Source organism: Solanum verrucosum, unplaced genomic scaffold (assembly GCF_900185275.1).
Source record: "Solanum verrucosum unplaced genomic scaffold, falcon-dt-bn FXZP01000133.1, whole genome shotgun sequence".
NCBI classification, from domain to species: Eukaryota; Viridiplantae; Streptophyta; class Magnoliopsida; order Solanales; family Solanaceae; genus Solanum; species Solanum verrucosum.
The window spans coordinates 863,145-886,665 of NW_026020355.1; the positions used below are offsets into that span (position 1 = coordinate 863,145).

General features: G+C 35.2%; 1 protein-coding gene and 1 pseudogene across 1 annotated transcript in view; both read right to left on the reverse strand.

Annotated features, from left to right (window-relative positions):
- LOC125837663 (myosin-15) overlaps positions 1-23,521 on the reverse strand; it is a 49,951-nt gene that overhangs the window by 6,696 nt on the left and 19,734 nt on the right. Inside the window, exons 13-30 of the mRNA XM_049516744.1 lie at positions 21,485-21,522; positions 21,265-21,391; positions 20,997-21,170; positions 20,038-20,169; positions 19,079-19,188; positions 16,190-16,250; positions 15,891-16,068; positions 11,939-12,144; positions 11,628-11,747; positions 10,362-10,460; positions 10,019-10,240; positions 8,605-8,744; positions 8,252-8,363; positions 8,098-8,148; positions 7,918-8,007; positions 7,391-7,561; positions 6,089-6,241; positions 4,648-4,824 (exon numbers count right to left, since the gene is read on the reverse strand). Of these exons, the coding sequence (XP_049372701.1) occupies positions 4,648-4,824; positions 6,089-6,241; positions 7,391-7,561; positions 7,918-8,007; positions 8,098-8,148; positions 8,252-8,363; positions 8,605-8,744; positions 10,019-10,240; positions 10,362-10,460; positions 11,628-11,747; positions 11,939-12,144; positions 15,891-16,068; positions 16,190-16,250; positions 19,079-19,188; positions 20,038-20,169; positions 20,997-21,170; positions 21,265-21,391; positions 21,485-21,522 (2,361 nt within the window). The remainder of the gene's footprint in view (positions 1-4,647; positions 4,825-6,088; positions 6,242-7,390; positions 7,562-7,917; positions 8,008-8,097; positions 8,149-8,251; positions 8,364-8,604; positions 8,745-10,018; positions 10,241-10,361; positions 10,461-11,627; positions 11,748-11,938; positions 12,145-15,890; positions 16,069-16,189; positions 16,251-19,078; positions 19,189-20,037; positions 20,170-20,996; positions 21,171-21,264; positions 21,392-21,484; positions 21,523-23,521) is intronic.
- On the reverse strand, positions 2,988-4,109 carry LOC125837671 (transcription factor MYB10-like; annotated as a pseudogene).

Sequence of the window (23,521 nt, forward strand, 5' to 3'; positions counted from 1 at the left end):
AATAATTCAAGAGTATAATTGGAAAGAAGCTTTTTATAGTGTTTTAATCCAATCACAAGATGAGGTGGGAAACAATGAACCAAACACTTTATAAAAATAAACCCTGCATTACCAATCTCTGCACTATTAATTCCTGCATTACTAATCCCTGCGTTATTAATATTTGTACCAAACGACCCCTAAGTGTCATAACAACTAAGACTTACTCTCAACTAGTTGGTATCAAGATATCACCCTTTATTAATAAGGTAAATAATTTTATTAGTGTAGGAAAAATGCTCTCATATACAAACCGCATACCGAAATGTAGAGAGGTACACAATAATATGGTGCTATACAAATGTCACCCAATCTCCAATATGGACACGATTTTAACAGGCACACCAAAGACTAACTAAAAATAAGGGGTTATTCTTCAAATATACAAAATCACTTTTTTTAATCCCTTAAAAGCTCTTATTTCTCTCATTTCATAATACATATGAGATGGCTAGTGGAGCATAGTCTCATGCCATGCGTCTTCTCTTCCTTGTAGCAGTCCATCTATGCAACACATTATTCTTTATACCTGACATCACCCCTTACACCCTGAACAAACCACCAAAGCATGAAGAGGCATGCAATGTAACAAGAGGTAGTTGGTATCATCTATATGGACCCTTTGTTTTTATTGTCTCATGCTCTTAATTGAATGTGTATTCATTCAAGGAGATTCAGTTTTGGATTAATACATCGACAACCCCTTAAATTTGTGAGTAAATTTCATTTATACGCTCGAACTACAACTTGTTCCAATTGAGCACCTGAATATGATAAAGTGTTCTTATTACACACTTAGGAAACACTTTTCCGCATATTCGTAAGTGCCTGTTACGTAGGTAAGTGAACCACTTAGAATATGTCACCTCCTTTAAATATGTATTAGTCTCAATAAGTTGTAAAATCTTGGGCATGTTCCAATTCAGCCTGATGTGTATAACTAAAACAGATGACATATTTTATGCGGTCAGCTCAACTACCTAGTAAACATTTGAGAACACACGCAAAAAAAAAAATCAAAATTTGAATCGAAGTGTCAAATAAGAACACTTTATCTTATGTTCAAGCGCCCATATGGAACAAACCGTAGTTCGAGTGTCTAAATGAAATTTACTAACAAGTTTAAGGGACTGTCAATGTATTAATACACCAATTTCTAAGACAATATCTCAACATATTATTTTAGGTCTACCCATCCCTTTGTAGTACCTTCAATCAAAATAACAATCCAAAAAGAGGAAAACAAAAAAGAATAACTTAATCTGATAAAGGACTCATTCTCCCTTCATCATCATTTACCCACTTCCTTTGTACCATGTTCTACAAATAATGATGTTCTTCCACAAATGAGATGTTAACTTATTCAATAACACCAAGTAACCTAAATTAACTTCCTCCTGGTCCATTTACTCCTTACATTTCATTTTGTATAGCAATATTTGACTGGACACAGAGTTTTAGAAAAATGGAAAGACGTTTGGCACTTATCATAAGTACCATTGGAACTTGTGCTCATGATCAAGATATGACATTTCTATGACTATAAGTGTATGTCACTAAGGAACAAGGTGACATTCTTTCTGAGAAGGACCAAAATGGGAAGTGTGATATATAAAATGGAACACCAACTTTTGTGTCAAACCCATGTTATCAAAGCGTTTATGGGGCACATTTCGAGGCGGACGTATTAAAAATGCTATGAGGTGCAAATTAAAGGCGTAGATCCATAGGGAGTAACACTTTAGAAGTTGAAGCATAAGCACCGTGCATAAAAGCATAAGCCTCGTGCGTAAAAACGTATGCGGTATGCCCCCGGCGTTAATTTTGATTTTATTATTTTAAAAGTATTTTTGCTATAAATCATAAATATTTTTATTGTAGGTGTAATGATATTAATATTTTATGCTATCGTGTTTTTTAGGTTGCGCCGATTTTTTCTATATGAATAAAGAAAAAAACTCTCGTAAAAGATGATACTACCATAAAAAAAATTAGATAATTATGCTTGAAATTGATAGGATATAAATTTCAAAGCACTATGTTCCTAAGAAAATTTTATCCATTTTTTATCATTACACTTGCACTTTTCATCCTTCTCCTTCTTTGAAATATATAAACAACAATCAGTGGAAAAATTAGTAGGGGGTGGGGTAAGGAAATATTAGTTGAGGGTTAGAACTGAGAAGGACTAGTAGATTTGGAGATAGATGATGATTTCATTTTTAAGATTATCTCAGTATTATCATTTTTTGTGTTGTTACCTTTCTCAAATAATAATTATAATTTTGTTTTCTATATTATTGGTGATTTGTTTAAATTTATTTGCAGAATTATTGAAAGTTCTACTTTTACTTATTTTCTTAGTAATAAAATTATAAAATTGATGATACATGAGATATTGAGAAGGACTAGTAGATTTGGAGATAGATGATGATTTCATACTTAATATTATCTCGGTATTATCATTTTTTGTGTTGTTACCTTTCTCAAATAATAATTATATTTTTTTTCTATATTATTGGTGATTTATTTAAATTTATTTGCAGAATTATTGAAAGTTCTACTTTTACTTTTTTTTTTTTTTTTTTTTTGAGTAATATATTCAAAAGCAATACAATGTCATATTATTATATTTCTAAGACAAAAGCCAAGAGACAATGGCACTATGATTTTGGTTATTAATTTCCATTGTTGTTGCTTCTTCATAATTATTATTGGTGCAATTTTGAAGTAAATCAGTGTCAGTATCGTCCCATTTGGAGATAGATGATGATTTCATACTTAATATTATCTCGGTATTATCATTTTTTGTGTTGTTACCTTTCTCAAATAATAATTATATTTTTTTTCTATATTATTGGTGATTTATTTAAATTTATTTGCAGAATTATTGAAAGTTCTACTTTTACTTTTTTTTTTTTTTTTTTTGAGTAATATATTCAAAAGCAATACAATGTCATATTATTATATTTCTAAGACAAAAGCCAAGAGACAATGGCACTATGATTTTGGTTATTAATTTCCATTGTTGTTGCTTCTTCATAATTATTATTGGTGCAATTTTGAAGTAAATCAGTGTCAGTATCGTCCCATTGTGGCCAACTACGAATTATGTCTGTTTCTAATTCCCATGGTGGCGTTGGCCATACTAATTCATTACCATCTTGCCAATCCATTAATAATTTGCTTTTTTCATCATCACTTGATACGTTTTTATTTTCTTCGTCGATACATGAATAATTATTCCCTGCACTATTGCTCATTACTTCTTCTTCTAAACAATTCAAAATGAAATTTGGGTTCATATCTTCATCATCAATCACCACGTCTGGCATAATCTCCTCGAGCTTTGGCCATTCCATACCACTATCTGAACTAAGGCTTCCCTTGGCCTCTATAGACCCTGCCCAAGAATTTGGTACCTCTACCTTTGCTACATCTTCTTGCATTAATGCCATGGCACTATCACAAGCTGGCATATTTGTACAACACAATGCTTCTTTTTCTATGTTTGGTGTTGAAGGCATAGGAACAATTCCAATCAAAGCCTCACTAGTACTATTTTCTTTAGCTTCTAATAAGTTTGACTTTTTATTTTTCAATTGACTAATCGATGATTTTCTACAATGTTTAATTGGCTTCAATGTACCCTTTTTAGCCAAATCAACTACAGCTTTAGGCAACTTCTCATCGATGGTATCCTTAAGCTATCAACTTTTCGACTTAGATGAGAGTTCCAATAATTTTTAATCTCATTATCTGTTCTACCTGATAAATGTCCCGCTATTAGAGACCACCTGTTACCCAAAGTTGCATGTAACTTTATGATTATATCTTCCTCTTGTGAAGTAATGTTCCCTCTCTTGAGATCAGACCTCAAATAATTAATCCATCTTAGTCTACAACTCTTTCCACATCTCAGTAATCCAGCATTTTTGGGTAATGACCTCCAAGAGCCTTCTCCATTAGAAAGAATATAATTAGTGAGAATTTGATCTTCTTCTGCAGTCCATCTGCCTCTCTTGATACCTACTTTTTCACAACAAGGTGTTCTTCCCATTATTACAAAATGAAGAGGCACTTTTACTTATTTTCTTAGTAATAAAATTATAAAATTGATGATACATGAGATATACGCACCTCACCCCGTGATGCATAAAACGCCTCGCCTCGTGCCCCCACCTTGTAAAACATTGGTCTAACCTTTCACTTCAACTACTTCCTATTTCAATAGATTATTGTTTACTTAACTGTACTATATTCCTATTATATTCTTTTGAAGTAAGTTAATATCATTAATAAGGCATTAAGAAGATGCATAGTTACAAAAAGGTTAGCTCCAATACAAGGGTGTCTCTTACATATTATCACTACTTACCTCTTATTAACTCCAAAAAGCAAGGAATTAAAGCAGTAGGTAGGTAGGTAGGTCTTCTCACGACTTAACTAACTAGTGATTGCAGAATCACTAGATTTCAACAAAAAAACAATGCTGACTTGGGTAATAAGTTCTATAAAAGGCATTAAGTACTGAAAGACAATGTTCAACAGCTGAATTTGATGACATGCACATGCATAGAATACTATTTAGAAGCAGGAGGAGCACACCTGAATGCACAGACCCAGCAATGGGGATATTTCCTTTTTCAAATTATCACGAATCAGACCAAATATCTTCTCCACGCATGCAGTTAGTTGTTGTTTAAACAGTAAAGCTGGATATCTTGCTTCCATATGCGACATTCCATCCTCCAATCCAATAAATTTCAAGGGGGACTTTAAACTCTGAAGAGTGTGAAAATACAAAAACTTGTTTAAGACTTCTATCATTATTCAGAAATTTAAATGATGATAAATGCAAAAGAGACGACGACAATCCAGGTTTGATAAGGATAAAGCACAATCCATTGAATGAAAAATATATACACCATGCACACATTATAGGTACACATACTTGGCTGGTAACTCAGTTCGGTCTGTTTTAAACTTTTCTGGCACCCCTTAACTACAGATGTAATTGCATCAAACCATGATAACCCCAGAAACAACATATAGAAATATTTCAAATGAATGCACAGTAACCTTCTCCCTTCTTCAGGGACCCCCAAAAGTAAAGGGGAAAAGAATGAGTAGATCAAGGTGAACTTAAAGGAAGACTTGTTAAAGAGGAACAGAAATCAAGTACTGAGGCCATAGACAACAAAACATGATTGGTTGGCCACATTGATATAGTTTTTTCCAACCAGAGAAGAAAAAAATATGCCATCAAAGAAGTTCTAGCATAGAGTTGTGGGCAAGAAGACGTGAAACTGATGAGATCTATGCAGGCTGGAATAACACTAGGCTGATAAAAAGGTACTCCAACCATTGCCCCAGGGCTTTGCTCTAGTAGTAAGAGTGCATCATGTGATGTGTGCTTTTGGTGCACACGGGTTCAAACTTTACAGAGAAAAAAGTTTGGTATCTTAAGTGGATGAGGGTAAAGTGGCAGGCCCATTATCCACCGAGTTCCAAATCGTGCACCACTGATCCTCGAGGATTTCTTGGTTATCCTACAAGAATACTCCAACTGCTGTGTGGCTTGCAATATTGTCAAATCATCCATTTTTTTATGACTGAGAAATCCATCCGAAGCCAACCCTTTGGGCCAATCAGTCTTCGAAACTCCAGGACGATGTGCTCTCCCTTCTACTCTTCTCCACTTAAATATTGGAGTTAGTTCGCTCGGCACAAGGCTCGAACTTATGCGCAAAGACACAATCCCTCAGAGATCTTTGCAGCTAGGCTAACCCCTGCGGCTCCAATTTTTATGAGTACTTAACACAATTTCATAATTTTCTTAAAATGCAAGTTAATAAAGAAACAATATAAAACATAATAGTTAAAAATAGAGGGGTGTATGTTAATTTACCTTACTACTTTATCAAAAGATTTCCAACTACTATCATGATCAAATATTATTGTTTATTAGTAATAACAATGGAACGTGGTTACACTATTACAAATACCAGGATTTGTAATTTATGACCTCTATAGCTACACAACTTACTTGGGCAACCCTCCCATTTAGTGCAGAAACACCTCCAGAACGCTGAGAAGACGTACTGAAGAAGCCATTAGCCCTCAAATTTCTTTGCAGAAGGCAGAGAAGTGCAGATGCATTAGATAACCAATATGGCAAAGTGACATCCTCATCTCCAACCTGACACCCCAAGAAAATAGAAAGAAGAAAACTTGGTTAAAGATGAATGATACTTAAGACATTAGCTAGTCTAGAACTAGTTACATCTACTTGAGAATTGCAATAAACCCAAAAGGAAAAAAACTATGCACTCATTTAGAATAAAACTGTCATTTGTTCAATGAGCACATTTAGTGTAATAGTTAGCAAGGTGATTACACACTAGGTTAGGAAGCCACCTGAATGTTTAGCTACATATTATGGTAAGATAATTAGCAAGGTGATTTAAAACTGGGTTAGCAAGCCAACCCAGATATGCAGCTGCATATCATGGTAGTAATCATAGGCCACATGTGCAAAAAGTTCTGACAAGTTTGTGTATCCAGTTAGCCTCCACTGACAAGGGATGTATAGCCTTGCGGTAAGGACCTCACTGTCTAACCATGAGAGTTTGAGTCACACGGGTAGCGAAGCAGGGAAAGAGCAATTGTTGGGCTCATAGGTGGGGTACAGGGGTGGTTTACCATAACAAAAAAGATTGTGTAGACCACTTCATCTAAAATTTAAAATATTAAGAGATGAAGCACATTAATTTGTGGGGCCCATTTGTTTTCAAGGTCCAAGCATATGAAATATTTTGTTGGTAAACAGCCAAGAGCCTAATGCAGGACCTTTTAAAGTATATGAACCACCTCTTCTAAAAGCTCACGATGTTAAGGAACACTTTTGTTTATTTTAGGTCTGCAACACAATGGATTTAGGACTAGGACCGCAACTCCAACTCTCCAACTTCTTGGTAGGCCTTCAAAAAGTTCCACATATGTTGCTTAACCTTGCAGTAGTCAAATCTGACAAACACGTCAATTCACTGGTTATTTAGCACTCAATTGCTCAAGATTGCACCATGGCTTATCAAACTTGGACAAATCAAAGATAAATGTCCACAGAAATACAAGTTGGTCTAGGAATTTACTCATAATATGGTAACTACAAGAGCAAAAACAAACAAATAATATATAATTTAATCATGTATCTTCTATAATCTGGAAAATGTACTTACGCAAAACCTAGCTAAGAACTACATAATGAAAGAATCAAGGAGTTCGACAAAGACCAAGTAGAGTTTAAAATCCAGACATCCTTTACAACCAAGGACATTACATAGATTACCTTCAAAACTTCATTGATTTCGGCAATGATAAAGTCAAAAATAGCAGTCCTCTCTGACTCAAAGGCATGCCAATGAATAAGGCACCTATAGATGACACAAGCAGCAACTGGCTTTCCATCTTTAAATCCCAAATTCTCCTTGATACACCTTGAAAGAATTTCACAGTTCTCCTGCAAGAGAGACTTCATTTTAAAGTAGCATACACTAGAGCCACCATTACTTAAACCTTTTGCACTAGTTATCCACCAAAATTACAGTTGTGGGTGGATGATAAGTAAATCAAGGGGACTCATCACTATTCCCTCACAAGGGAAATTCATTCTTTTATTTGAGTTGTTTACAACTTTAAGGAAAGTAAATGAGATTTCATCCTCTATAACCCTCGTCTACTACCCCAATGTTAGTATCCTTCATCACTCATGTTCCTGATTTCTGACACTTTGCACCCACCCTCCGCAACAGTGATAAGCAAGCAATCATGGCAAATAAGATTATAAATCATCACTAGTTGGATATGGAAAGCAACCTGCTGCCTTTCACTGGTCAACTTAGCTCTACGTGAATCAGAAAATCCTTGAGCAAGAGGCGCTATCATTTTTGTTGGGGTGGGAGACTCCTAAACAAACAAAACAAGACTGTTAGAGATCAAAAAATATAAAAATAGAACTATGTTCTTAAGCTAACACAGCTAAAAAAGGATACATACAAATGAAGTTTTACGATCAGCAGAAGGCAGAGCGAGTGCACCAGAGAATTTCTGTACAAAGGGGACAAAAGTTTATTAGATCTAGAGGAACGGGAAGCGAGGAAGAATTCTCCACCATGGGTTATACATTGCAAGTTAAGAAATTACAGCTTACATCGCTAAAAGACTTGGCAAAACCTGGACGATTGCTTCTCGGAGTTGCACTCAATGCTTTCTGTCGGAGGATATGATTTTCATCCTCTGAAATTGAGAGCTTCTCCTCCATACTAACATAGAAAAGATACACAAGTTTTAAAACAACTGGAAATCAGCCAGTTATAAAAAAGTAGATGATAGCACCACAAGAAATATATGTAAATAGAGACTGAAAATCTACATTTCTAAAACTTAAACAGATATCGTTTCATTTCCTAAAATATGTATAAAGTTTTACCACTAAAAAGAAGCAGAAGACTAACTATGTGATGAGATTGCCAAACAACTCCTCTTTGATATATCTAAAATTACCTTTTTAAGTTCTGTTGGAGTTGTGAACATGTCTCTTCAACAGCTCTCAACTTGGCAATTGTGTCAGTAGACTCTTCTTTACCCTTTATTAGCTCATGCTCCAATGCGGAGTTCTTCTCCTCCAAGGCGCTCAAAGAACTCTGCAAGCCACCAAAATAAGTATCAGTGTCAAGTCTTTGGGCCTTCTTATAAGCTTAAAATTGTTAAAGAGCATCCTTTCTGCTCTAAAGAAAAAGCAAGTATGTCAACCTTTAAAGTCATAGTATACCAAAACAAGCAAGTAGTCTAGAAGCAGTATTTTGTTAACTTATTTAATCAGCTAACAACAGCATACCCAATGTAATCCCACAAGAGAGGTCTAGTGAGGGTAGTGTATAAATAATGTCAAATGTCAACTAATCAGGAAACATATGATAATCTGATCTACTAGTAATTAAAGAAAAATTACTTGTGGCCATAGAAACCCTAAAACATCCACCCACCCAAATCCAGATACCCCTGCCCCAGAGAAAATAACTGAGAAGAAAGAATAAATGCAAATATTTTTTCTTGATAACAAAGAAATCCTCAAGGCCAGTGTCACATGGTTTGAAACTTGCTGGATAATCAGCCTGTTACTATATCATTCTCCACTTAAATGCTAAGCTTTTGTCTACTGCAAGGTTCGAACCTATGGCATGCGCCTAAATCCTAATCCACACATCATGCATTGCGCTGTGGAGGTACAGGTACGGGTCGCCCAATTCCAGTTCAAATCTCTGTTCGTCCTCCAAACCATTCACCTTAGAACTGGTTCGATTTTTTACATTGTATCAATATCGTATCTTGTACTTAATTCAGATTCTTCAGGTTGAGAAAAGATTAAAAAAAAAAAATTATGAATTGTATATGTTTGGTGATACTTGAAATCAGTTAGACCTACATGGAAATTGCTGGTTCTATGTTGTAATTGTTGTTATAGCTTTTGGGGTTGAGTTAGGCTCAGGTGTCATATCTTTACATGGTATCAGAGTCAGGCCCATCCCAATTTGTTGTTCACCGATAGTGGGCACCCATTTAGAAGTGTTCATGCTCTAGTTGAAGTCTGGGCGTGCGGTGGGGTGTTAAGAAGTCCCACATCGGTAGAGGGAAGGGAATTTGGTCTCCTTATATGGACTTGGACAAACCTCTCCTCATGAGCTAGCTTTTGAGGTTAAGTTAGGCCCAGGTGTCATATCTTTACACTTCTCATTCTAGAGAGCGAGCGTGAGACTACTAGGTCAAGATGCTTTATGAAGTTCAAAAAAGAGGGGTGCATAAAAGATGCTCTCAACATCTAGAACTAAATTTACACAAGGGAATCAATCATCAATTTCAAAAATGAGTGTAATCAGAGTTGAATGCAAACAGATAGAGAAAATCACAGTGATATGACCTTCAGAAATGTATTTTCATTTCTCAACTCGGTCACCGAGAAAATTTCTCTTTCCAAAGCAGCTTTTTCCTTCATGTATAATTCCAGTTGTCTCTGGAGCACAGCATTCTTATTGACCTCATTGACTGCAGCCAGCTTCGCTGCATCTAACTCGAGGATTAAAGATTCTACAGTCTTGTTAAGTTTTGAAATTTCCACTAATTTAGCCTCCTCATTTGATAGCTGCATCACAATGTTCAAACAATATTTCCTTCAATTAGCTAGCAAAATATGGTGAATTTGAGAAAAAATCACTACTGAACCAATAAATTATTTACATATAAGTTAACCACTGGACCAGTACCCGTAATTTTTTTTCTAATTGCAACCTCCAAGTAAGATCCTCCAACTGCCTTTCAAGCTTGGTTTTTGCTAAACGGAGAGCACCAGCTTCGTTAGCTTCCTATACAGGGGGGAAAATAAAGTGTCAAGCTTTTCAATAAAAATAACAGCTGAACTACATGAAACTTAGGGGAATAGAACTTCATCCACAGAAACTTGGAACATCAATTTTCTTAATTATCTGTAAGGAATAGCAAACCCACAGGATTGAATCAATATTGAGAAGATCCTATAGTGGCAATATTCAACTAAAGCATATAAAAGGAATTTGCTTATATCTCTCTGTAACATTAGTTCTTGTGTCTCTTTTCTGATAGAGCAAGAGAAATATATAGAATCTCAAGCAACAGTAAAAGAAAGAGCATCAATATCCTAAAGTTGCTGTAAGCAAAAATAAGATGCAAATTGAAATATCCTTGTGCAAAAGTGTACTTGTGTTTTCTTGGGAAGCATAGATTTGGCATAGATGTACTTTATGTTATAAGCAGAATATTATGCAACAAAATAAAGATGATCTGACAAAAGAAAACTACAACCCTGATATGGCAGTCCTTTTAAATGTGAACAATCTGATGACCTGACTCATACATAAAAGGCAACAGATGACAGCACTTCTCACTTGACTGCTAAAGTCAACTGTTTATCACTTATCTTACTCACAGAACTTTGTAGCTAACATCTAAATCACTCGAAATTTTGTGTCCTAGAAGGCTATGGCTAGACATAATCTGGCATTTTTCTAATGCCTTATACTAGCACAAAGTTGGGGAAAATTACTCTGGACTTAAATTTCATGAACAGACTAATTGGCATGATCACTAAAAGCAGAAGGCTAATCGTTGTCAATTCTTCGTATTACAGCATTGCATTTTCAGCAGATGCAATAATAAGCTTCTTTTGAATAAAAACAGACAGACTAATTGACATGGTCACCAATAGTGACAGGCTAACGTTGTCATGTCTTCGTATTACAACATTGCATCCTCAGCAGATGCAATCATAAGCTTATTTTGACCAAAAGCAGCACAAAATCAACTAGAACATTAATTAATTCCATGAAAACATTGAGCATCCAACTTACTACATTTTACATGCTTACTAGCCACTTTTATCACATTTTTGTCCTTGAAACAATGAGAATATCTCCATCAAATGGAGATATTTCAAGCAGAGATTTGTTGGTAAACACAAAGCTAGACATTAAAAACAGAAGTACCATCCTTCTCACCTTTTTGAGCCTTCTGAACTCCCTTGTTGCCATTTTTCGCCTCCAAAGACATTGAATAGCAATAATATTGGAATGACGATGACGAAAAGCAGAGCGAATCTTGCACATTCTCCAATGTGCCTATGCAGTAGCAGAAAGAATATCAAACATTATCTTAGAACAATTTCTATTTTTCTTTTTTCTTTTTCCTTTTCTTTTGGTGAGGGGACAAATACACAACTGTCATCCCATCTAAATAGTTCTAGTTTGAATTTTAAAGCACAAATTTATGAATGTATAAGATGTATCAGGTGGCAAAGGCATATACTCACCTGAATGATAGTAGCAGCCTTATTCTCCTTCCTATGTAAGAACTTCTGACGAGCAGCAAAACCACGAGTGCAAGACTGTATCATCAGTGCAGAAGCATAAAGTTGCAGATAAGCATTCCTCATGATCCACTGTCGCACGTATTTTTGGATTACAATCACAGCCGATGCTTCCCGCAGTGCAGCATATATACTACGAGCAATATAACCTGCAAAAAGAAGGTAATGTTTTCAAGCCTCATTTAGTGCTCAAACCAAATAAATATGAAGGGAAAGCCACCTGACATTAGCATTAAAACACATAAAACATACAACTATAAGCAAATAAAAAATACACACAAGTCAAATCACACACTGTTGGAACCAGACTGGAGATTTATCTTTTTTTCAGATACGATAAGTAGGATGTATAGTTTTCTCAGAACTAATTACTAGGAAGAGATATATATTAGACCAACAATTACAATAAAAACACGATCTGAAGAAAAATCATGACAATCTAATTTTTTTAAAACGGAAAAGGGTCAAAACTGCCCTTAAACTATGTGAAATGGAACAATAATGCCCCAGTTAATAGTTTGGTCCAAAAATGTCTCTATTGTTACTTAATGGGTCAAAAAATATTATTTTCCTGATAAAGATATTATTTTTTTTTCTTTTAAAATATATTCTATTCCTAATAAAAATATTACTTTAAAAAAATCATATTCTCGTTTCTTTTTTTTGAAAATCACTTTAATTAATAAACAAGTAGAAAATAATCTTTTTTTATTCTTAATCTCATTTTAACAATTAAAATAGAATCACTCCATGTAACTTTTTAACTGATAATATAGGTCAGATATATATATATATATCATAATAGCCCCATCATTAATTTTCATTTAGAAAACGATAAAAAAATTCCTAATAAAATAGAAAATATTTTTATTTCTTAATCTTTTTCGAATTGAAGTGGGATAAACATATTCTAATTAAAAAATCCTCACAAGAAAAAAGAATGTGTCTAAAAAGAAAACAAAATATTTCTTTGGAAAAAGGGCATTTTTAACCCCTCAAGTAACAATAGGGGCATTTTTGGACCAAACTATTGACAACAAGGGCATTTTTCGACCAAACTATTAACTGAGAGCATTTTTGTTCAATTTCACATAGTTTAAGGGCATTTTTGACCCTTTTCTGCTTTTTAATAAAGCTGCTTCAATTAAAAATATCAGAGCACATCACTTCATCTTTATCCAGGAGGAAATATGATACTAATTGTTGCATGTGTTCTCCTTAAACAGGACACTGAACAAGCGTGGAGAAACAAATCAGGTTGTGACTGGTAAATGATGCCCATACTCAAGCTACAATGACTGAATTTCACTTCAAAGGGAAAGCGGAAAAACAAATCAGGTTGACTAGAAAACGACTCAGCCCTTTGGCTGCATGTGGCTTCACTTTACAGTATGATCATAAGGACTGTGAGAAATATAGGAAAACAACATTATTGAATTGTTGTTGTCTACATTATTACAGAGAGACCCTATTTCTAGCCACTACAATAGACACCTTTTCCAACTAGGACACTACAATACAATCATTTTCTAAGTAGGACACTACATACTATTCCTATTACTATTCCTATTCTAAGTTGGATGGTATATACCTATTACTATTCTAACACTCTCCCTCAAGCTAGTGCGTACAAATCATATGTACCTAGCTTGTTACAAATGAAATTAATATGAGGATCGATGAGGAGCTTGGTGAGATATCTGCGTGTTGATTACTCGACTTCACAAAATTGACAATTAATCTCAATGTGCTTAGTCTTCTCATGAAATACTGGATTTGATGCATAATGCTGATAAAACACAGAGTGATAAATTACAGTGCTAAACTTCCCAAACCAAGCATGCACAGACTGTTTCAAACCATAGAGTGACTAACACAATCGACATACAAGGCTACTAAATCCCCCCCCGAGCAACAAAATTAGGTGGTTGTTCCATATAGACTTCTTCACAATGCAACGGTCGCGAAAAGTGCTCAAAATCTAGTATAAAGTATATGGATCATGTTGGAATCAATAGACGAGTCATTATTAAACAAGAAAGTCACCGAAAAACTGGTTGAAACATGGTCATACGCAGGAGTATTAGAATTGATAGTTGAAAGTGACCACAATCTAAGAAATAAAATTATATGGGTAGGGTCAGAATAATGGCATGACCCAACTGAAAAAGAGAAATTATATGGGTAGGGTCGGAATGATGGCACAAACCTACGCAAATCAGATTTGAGGAGTCACCGGAAAGACGAATGGAACTACGCAAATCAAATCTGAGGAGTCACCGAAAAGACACACGGTGCTATGCAACTCAGTTATGAGAAAGTAGTTCCGAAAAATCAACGGTTACGCAAATTAAATATGAAAAGTAGTCCGGAGATATGCACGGTGCTACACAAATAAGATATGCAAAAAAGGTAGTCACCAGAAGGATGGCACGGTTCTACACAAATTAAATATGAAAAAATAGTCACCGAAGAGATGGCACGGTGCTACGCAAACCAGATATGAATAAGTAGTCATCGGAAAGATACACGGTGACCCAACTTTTGCTAACATAATCATTGGCCAGACGGGCAACATATATGGTTAATAGTTGCCCGCCGGCAACAGAAGCAATTTGATTGTTTACCAAGATCGTAGATGCTCTGATACCATGTGAGAAATATAGGAAAACAATACTATTGAATTCTTGTTGTCTACATTATTACGGAGAGATTCTATTTCTAGACACTACAATAGACACCTTTTCCAACTAGGACACTGCAATACAATCCTTTTCTAAGTAGGACACTATATACTATTCCTATTCTAAGTAGGATTGTATATACCTATTACTATTCTAACAAGGACACCATCAGTTTCCAACTTAACAAACTGTAGAATATTGGGAGATGCAAGATATGCTAATCCAGAAATCTGTCTGAGAGATATTATACTGAGAGAAAGGACCTCTGCAGGCTAATTATATCACCTAGGAAGATTACTCTTGTTTGCTTATTCCAATTACATTTGCATTTTTTTGCATGGTTTTGCCAAAAAACAGTCCGTATAACAAATGTAGGAAATCAAGAGAGCAAGAAAAGGTCTTGCAACCAAATTAAATTTCTGCGAGAACAAAACAGAGATTTGAATTTCCTCCTTCTAGAATTCCAGATATACTAGCATCAAGCAAAATGTTCACAGTATACACCGCAGTTTTTTATTTAATGATCCTGTTAACAAAAAGAGTTAAACCAAAAAGTTATGAGAATCCTAAGAGGTGGCAAAGCCTAAGGTACATGTCAAACTAGATGAATATCAAGACTCATAATATAGAACCAAAAATACATCAAAGATTACCTCTAAACAGACTTTTGCTCCCCGGAAAAAAAGAACCAAGAAGAAGTGGATAAGGGAAGACCAAAACCACAACTTTACTAGACCAGAAATTAACAATATACTTCCTCCGTCCCAATTTATGTGACGCTCTTTCCGTTTTAGTTGGTCCCAGAAAGAATTGAAACTTCTGTATATTAACAATTTAACTTTAAAATACATATTTTACCCTTAATGAGATGCCAGTTAGCCACACAAATATTTATGGTTTATTCAAGACAATCAATTTCAAAAGTCTTCATTTATTTCTTTAACTCTGTGCCTAGTCAAACACCTTCACATAAGGTCTTCATATAAAGAGATGTTATCTCGTTCAATCAAAAATAGCAAGTTCAAACTAGGAATAGGTAGAGAGTAACATCATTCCTATCTGATCTACAGATATGTGCAGAAGCACACAAGCAAAGCAAAGTATTGCAGCAGTAGTAGGCACGCAAATTTCTATTGTGGAAATCAGACAGCTATGCACTATTCTGGACAAAGTATAATTTTGTGGTAAGACTTTATACTGAGAGAACGGACCTCTGCAGCAAGACTGTAGATGAATTGCAGCCATTCGATTTGAGAGGAAGTCCCTGCGCGCAAGAAATGTTCGTAGCCGACTTTGTATTTGCTTGGCAGATAAGTCCAAAATCTCAGCTCTTCGTGAGTCTAAAATACCAATCTGGCCAGCCCGAAGGAATACTTTTGTTTTACCCAACTGCAGAAATGAAAACCATGACATTACTTCAAAAAACTCACAGCAGAAAATAACAAACTTAAATTTGCAACTGCTAGAGCATCAAACTTTGAAAGTTTGTGCTAAAGCTTATCACAGCAACCTGATAATTCCCAAGCTTGAGTTTCTGCAGTATTTTCTCTGTGATGGTTTTTTCATCATTACTGGACCACAGAAAAAAAGTTACAGATCAAATGAAGTGTAATAAGATTCAAAATTGGCATACAGTGCCGGAGGGGACCAAAACAAGATTGTTGTTTATAATGAAGGATATTGTTACTAAGACATTTAGCTGACATTCTTGTGCATCTTTAACTTTAGATTTACTTTAAGAAAACAACTTAGCCCAGCATAATAACAACAATCAAATATTTCCTTCTTTTAACGGCATTGATTAGGACAAATATATAATGCCACCTGTACAGATCTTTGAAAATAGAGGCTATCACACCAAAACATCTGCCAGAAAGAACTGAATATGGAAAAGGGTACTTCACAATATAAACCCGAAGGACGACAGCCATATCTCATGACCAAAAAGGGAAATTTCAAGATATTGATATACTGCAGATTGCAAAATCAGCTACATATTGATCATGTATGGACATACAACAGCTGAACAAAGTTGAGTAGCCATATGCTGCACCAACAGATGTTAATAAGCTAAATCTCATCATCCCACATTATTCTTAAGAAATTTTATGTTGACCTAGTTACTACTCCCTCTGTCCCTCTGTCCCTAATTACTTGTCCACTTTTGAATTGGCACACCTATTAAGAAAACAATAATTGACATAGAGAGTTTACCATTTTACCCCTATTTATTATGAAGTGGTGAATTAAAAACTTAAGATTTTCAAGAAGTTCTACCTTATTCATAGTAATTAATTGAGGGTATAATAGGTAAAAATAATTTGTCCTTTCTTGATTTGTCAAAATGGACAAGTAATTAGGGACAACTAAAAAAGGAAAAATGGACAAGTAATTAGGGACAAAAGGAGTATTAATCAAATCTACTTTCATGCTTTATACCAGCCTTTAAAAGAATCCAAACAGGGTCCTTTCTGTCCTACGTTGAAGGTGACAACACGCTTTATTTTCGAATAGAAAACCAGATAACTAAATTACCAAAACACCAACTATTGCATGCTTCAATCTTGACAAACTAAGGCAGACCATAACACTGTCCAGTTCAGCAGTAAAATGCTCTTAGTAAGTGACAAATATTAAAGTAGGTGCCAAGCCAATGTTAGAAGATTGCCCAAACACAAAACCAAATTTCAATACATATTTGTTGCTCGGTTTACGAGCACACATGAAATTCTAAGGTGTATAGATGATTGGTAACACTTTGTGGGAAGTCATTGTTTGATTAAGTTTCTATTAATGCATATATGGGTTCTTAGTCTATAACAAATTAGTTCATCCATCTCATTAGTGTTTGACTCAGCTTAGAGTTTTAGCTATTAATTTTATATAAGTCGTGGTAGAGAAAATAAACAGCAAAGGTTATAACTTATATAAAGAGGTCCTTTTATCAGTCACTCATTGAAGGGAAACTGACAATTTAATTTTTTTGTTTAACATAACTTGAGAAGGTAGCTTAATAGGTAAAACGTTACATCAAAAGTTTATTTTACTACTTAAATGAATTTGAATCTTCCAGAAACATATGAAACTAGTAAAGAATAACATTATAACTGAAATGGTATTACATATTTTAGGATATAAAAAAACAACGAGTTTAGACAAAGGGAGTACAAATCATAAAAAAATTGGTCCAAGCCAGTCAAAGTGGTTAACCTGGAAAGCAGAAAGATTTCAATTGTTTCACTGCACAAGGATTGTGGAACAAACACAAGTTCATAACAGAAGCAGCTAGTGTTCTGTAGAGTAGGGGATTGAGCCAGTAACATAAAGGCCTATACCTAGATACGCTCAATACCTACATAGTCATCCGGCAGAAAAGGATAGAAACACATGCACTATGTTAAAACAAGCTTTACACAAAAGTTGAGTGAACCACTGACATATTGATCCGAGCATTATCAGCAACCTACTTCCACTTTGTACCTGAGCAAGTATGTTTTTTCTTCATTTTTGGTTGGGATACAGCAATACGCAAGATAAACCAAACTCAAAAAGGTTCAGCTTCCCGCTCATATTTCATATGATCCATAACAGCAACATTACCAATGTAAAAGCTATATTAAACGTCTACTGTACTGCTTGTAAATCAGCAATGTAAGAAAATTTTGATACTAAGCACTTTCAGGTCTTTTCAAAAGATTCAACACATGAAACTTCTATCCTAAACTTTTCATACATTTTCTATGTTTGATGGTGTTCAACTTCTAGAGGAAGTAATATTTTGTACCTACGTTTCTTGTTTTTCCACCTTTTGCTTTTTCCCCTCATCTAGTTAATTATTTCCTCCAATAGTCAAAACAATTGACCCTAAGTCACGCCCCTTTGCCAGGTTAACTGCAATGTGTATGATAACTATGCCTACCAAAAAGTGGAAGCTGCAAAATGATATCCTTCTCAGACATAGGAAATCCTACTTTGGATAAACAGACTCCCATTTGAATCTGAACTTTCAGCTGAATGGAGATTCAACTGGATACCATAACCCTCCTTCAGGTTAACTGCAATAACTTTGATAACTATGCCAAGCAAAAAGAACAAGCCACACAAAAGTTCCTCCTTACATAAGCCGACATCGCAAATCACACTAGGATGAACAACTGCCATATTTATCTGCATTTTAACATTGTCACAGAACCAAACCAACTAGCAAAAAAAATTAAGTTGGTAGCTCTGCTAAACTAACCAATGAATTAATATGCATGTAGATGCTTGTTGGTCATAGTTGATGTTTCCAAGCATCCCATTACAAATCCAATGCAAGAAAACAGAAAAATACAAAACAAAAGAGGGGGTCAAATAATTTCACCAAATGAAGTTATAATAATGACTAAAGCAATCCCACCTTCCATCCAACATGTCTAAAACAATCAGTCCAAATCGATCAATAAATTCATGGTAAGTTCTGCGTGTGGGATAACCCGCCAAACTTATGCGCACAGCCTCAAGAACACCCTGCAATGTATCAAATTACCGTTAAATGAGAACATTGCATTCAATAGAAGGCACATGCACGGCCTTTTCATTTTCAAATGGTTAAGAAATGGACTTTGGGGAATGAAGGCTGCAGAAGAAAGCAATATATAAAGTCAGTTCCATAGAAGTTCGACACATCACTGCGCGACCCAATGTTAGAAACAAAATCGATTAAAGAAACCAATACGATAAAGAGACCTTAATTCACTCTATCACACTCTGGTCAAAGTGAATGACATGTGTAACAAGAAGCATAACAAACATACATATGTTCATTGAAGCTTTTTCTTTGAAGGAACTTGGCTTCTCATTTTGAAACAAGGAAAGTAAAGAAGCTGAGGAGACTAATTTAAAGTGCCAAGGAAACAATAGTATCGAAAGAGAAAATAAAAGCAAACTGCACTACTAACCAACAGTTCAAGAATTGAAATGAGTTAAATGAAAAAAGATAACCACGCGGGAAAAATTGCAAGCAGATATTAAAACAAGAAGCCCTACTAAAAAGAAAACAGGCAGGTAAATGATAGAGAAAACAATCCACCTATCCAATATCATTCCAAAATAGAATCAGAGAATAATAGGCAAATCATGAAGAACAATGAAAGAAAATTAAGCATGTGAAGTAAACAAAGAAGCAAGCATGAAACAAGGTCAGTTGTGCTGCCACGCATTCCACTATATAATAACATATGCAAGAAACCAAGATTAAATAGCATAAAGCAACCCCCTTGAAAAAATCAAAAATCATATCTTATCAGTAAGATGACTGAACTCTGGAGAACCAAAATATTTGACATATGGCAATAAACAAATTCTAAATCAACTGACCCCGCAACGCAGTTGGTGCAGGATGCTGACATTCTCAAATTTTTGAGGTCGATTCAGAGAGTTTGGCTTCACACAACGAATATAGTGTGGTTCTGTTGTGCTGAGTGTCTCCATCAGAGCTTGAAGTTGTTGCTACAGAGAAGAAGAAGTGAGGGAAAACATAATCTAACAAACACACTATATACATAGATATATATATATAATCTAATCTAACCTTTTGCAACAACAGCTGCTCAAGGTGGTACTTATGCACAACCTAGAACCAGCCTTCACACATAATCATTTAGTTGTGACTTTAAGCAGAAGATGATTACAAACCAATGCACCAGAAATTCAGAAAAAATGCACATCGCAAGGCCAAGATTGAATGAATTGTGGAAGACAAAGTTCAAACCCTAAAGCTTTTTACAAACCAGAGTATGACAATGACACTTTACAAGTAAATGCATGTGCTCTCATCTATAAAGCTGAAACAAATATCACATTCTATAGATGTATACAACAATACAGAATATACAAGATGTATGCCCCCACCAATGTACACTTACATAGGCACTCTATCAATTTACTAGGAATCAACACAATATTCATATTACCCTCTACTTTAGCAACACATGCTCCATTTGTTTCAGCACTCTTAATCCTAAAGGCTACAAAATCCACTCCCTGAAAGATTTGACTGGCCAGAAATTTAAATAAACACCATCCGACCTATCACAATCGTTTTACTCTTTAATTTTTAAATAAAGAGGTGATACTTAACACCAGAGTGTATCAACCATATTGGGGAGAAATTATGGCACATTTAGGCTAAAAAGATGTCCAAACGCCCAGCATCAATGCGAGCAATCGATTTGTGTTAGTTCCGCCAAATGATGACAAGAAAATTTGTAATCTCTTAGCTTGTGATGTTAATTGATGTGCAAGAAAACAATTGCACAATAGAATAAGCTTCATACCTTAAACCGAGAAGCTACTGAAGAGAACTTGTATGATGACCTAGAAGATTCTTCTCCAAGGGAAGGAAAAAGATCAGCAATAAAAGGACACTCCGAAGAAGATAACAGATTACGGTGCTCTACCACAACATAATCACGATTTTTATCCAAAAATGTTTCTGTCTTGTATGTGACCTACAAAAAAAAGCACTTAAATATGAGTAACAATAGCAATCATTCTCTTCGTGAACATAAACTGAGGTTACAAATGTCTCTTAGTTTGACATGCCTTGCCAGCATAATGGGAGATGGTAAAATCTGTTTCATAAAATTTTGCCTTCTCTAATCGTGGATGCCCTGGAAAATTCTGGAACAACTTGTTTGTGAAAGTTTCGTGTGTAGACTTTGGAAACATGCTGCAATGGTGAATACATCAAGATAAGGAGATGTTACACCCATGATTTCTAAAAGAGAATAAATGTCAGAAATTGCATCGACGTATTTTATACCAAGCTTCATCCAGAAGAGCAATAACCCCAATAGGCTTCTGCAAAACATTTCAACATTGAGTAGGTCAAACGAAAAAGCCCAGCTTCACAGTGTAGATAGAGCAGTTCTTAAAGTGAATTGCGCAAAAAAGCAAAACGCTAAAAGCACAAAACACAATTAGGTTCCTGCGACTTGAAGCTCAATGTGTGAGTGAAGCACACAAATTACAGAAAATCAGAAACTACCAAACACGTGAATATAGTAATATAATAATCAAATTGCAATTAAAAATAATTTCAGCATTCAATATAAAATAATGTCATTAGTAATCTAACTTCTCATAGTTGTGATTCAATGAACCAACTGCTTCACATTGAGATCACTTAGAACGTCATAATTTAAAGCGCGCACTTCTCTACAGCACATGGTTTCAACCATGAAGCTGGCTTTGCATTCTTTCATCACTTCAAGTGACTGAGTGACGGCTTTTAATAATGCTGGATAGAAGACAAATCAAAATGAAATAAACCAGAAAATCTTCTAATGGTGATTCAATTCACATTTCTGATATCAATCATGCTCTACATCTACATATTGTGTTTTAGAAGGAGGTAATTTAGTTACATGAAAGAGTAAGAAACAAAATGTGGTTGTTCAATCTAGTGCAGAAGCAAAACATCGACTCGTAGCAACTTGTGAGCTAGTTTGGATCAAACAGTTGCTCAAGGAATTAAAATTTGGAGAAATCAATCAGGTGGAACTTGTGTGTGATAATCGAGTGGCCCTTCATATTGCATCAAATCCGATATTTCAGGAGAGGACTAAGTACATCAAAATTGATTATCACTTCGTTAGAGAAAAGATACTCTCAGGAGATATTGTTACGAAATTTGTAAAGTTAAGTAATCAGCTTGCAGATATTTTCACCAAGTCCCTCACTGACCCTCGTATTAGTTACATTTATCAAGATGCAACAGGTTGATAGGGAGTGGTAGAATAGGAATAGGATTGTATAGTCTCCAACATGGAAAAGGATTATAATGTAGTGTTTATAAAAAGGGTTTAGTGTAATAATGTAGTCAACACAATTCAATAATAATCTCTCCTTTGATTACAAGGGAAACCCGCAGCCCCTACCCTTTTGGGTGCGCACAGGGTAAAACCCCCACTCCTATGTCGCAAACCACATAGGAGACGTAACCCGCACTAGGCAAGCCCGGTGCGACGAGCTTGACCCAGAAGGCAAACCCCTTGCTTTCGCTGGCAAGGGGTTTTGAACTTGAGACCTCCAACATGAAAGTCCCAAGCTCAAACCACTGGGCCACCCCGAAGGATAATAAAAATCTCTCCTTTGTTTCTCCCAATAGTCAAGAAAGTTGCATTGCGGTAGAAGACACATTTTTAGAAGTAAATTATGCTCGTACATGGATATGGTGCATCTGCAACTTACCATTGGCATGACCTTAGATAGGAGGGGTATGGAGGTTGTATACAAGATAGAAGGTTAGTAGGTAGTTGAGAGGTGTTCTTTTTACTAGTGTTAGAATATGAATAAGAACAAGAAAAGTATATGCAATCCTACTTAGAATAGGAATATGAATAGGAATAATATATAGAATCCTACTTGAAAAAAGGATTATAATATAGTGTCCTAATTGGAAAAGGATACATCTTCAAATTCCTTCAAAGCATGCTCTGTTACAGATCCCCAGATCTAATTCACAAACGTTTGGGACATCCGAGTCTATCTAAACTCCAAAAGATGGTGCCTAATTTGTCTAGTATATCCACATTATATTGTGAGTTGTGTCAACTAGGGAAACACACTCGTGCTACATTTTCACGTAGTATTGAGGGTCGTTCAGAGTCTATTTTTTCATTAGTTCATTCTAATTTTTGGGGTCCTAGTAGAGTCAGTTCAACCTTAGGATTTTATTTATTTTGTTAGTTCCATTGATGATTATTCAAGATGCACTTGGGTTTTCTTAATGAAAGATCGTTATGAGTTATTAATCTATATTCAAAAAGCTTCTTTGTTGAAAAACAAAATTAGTTTG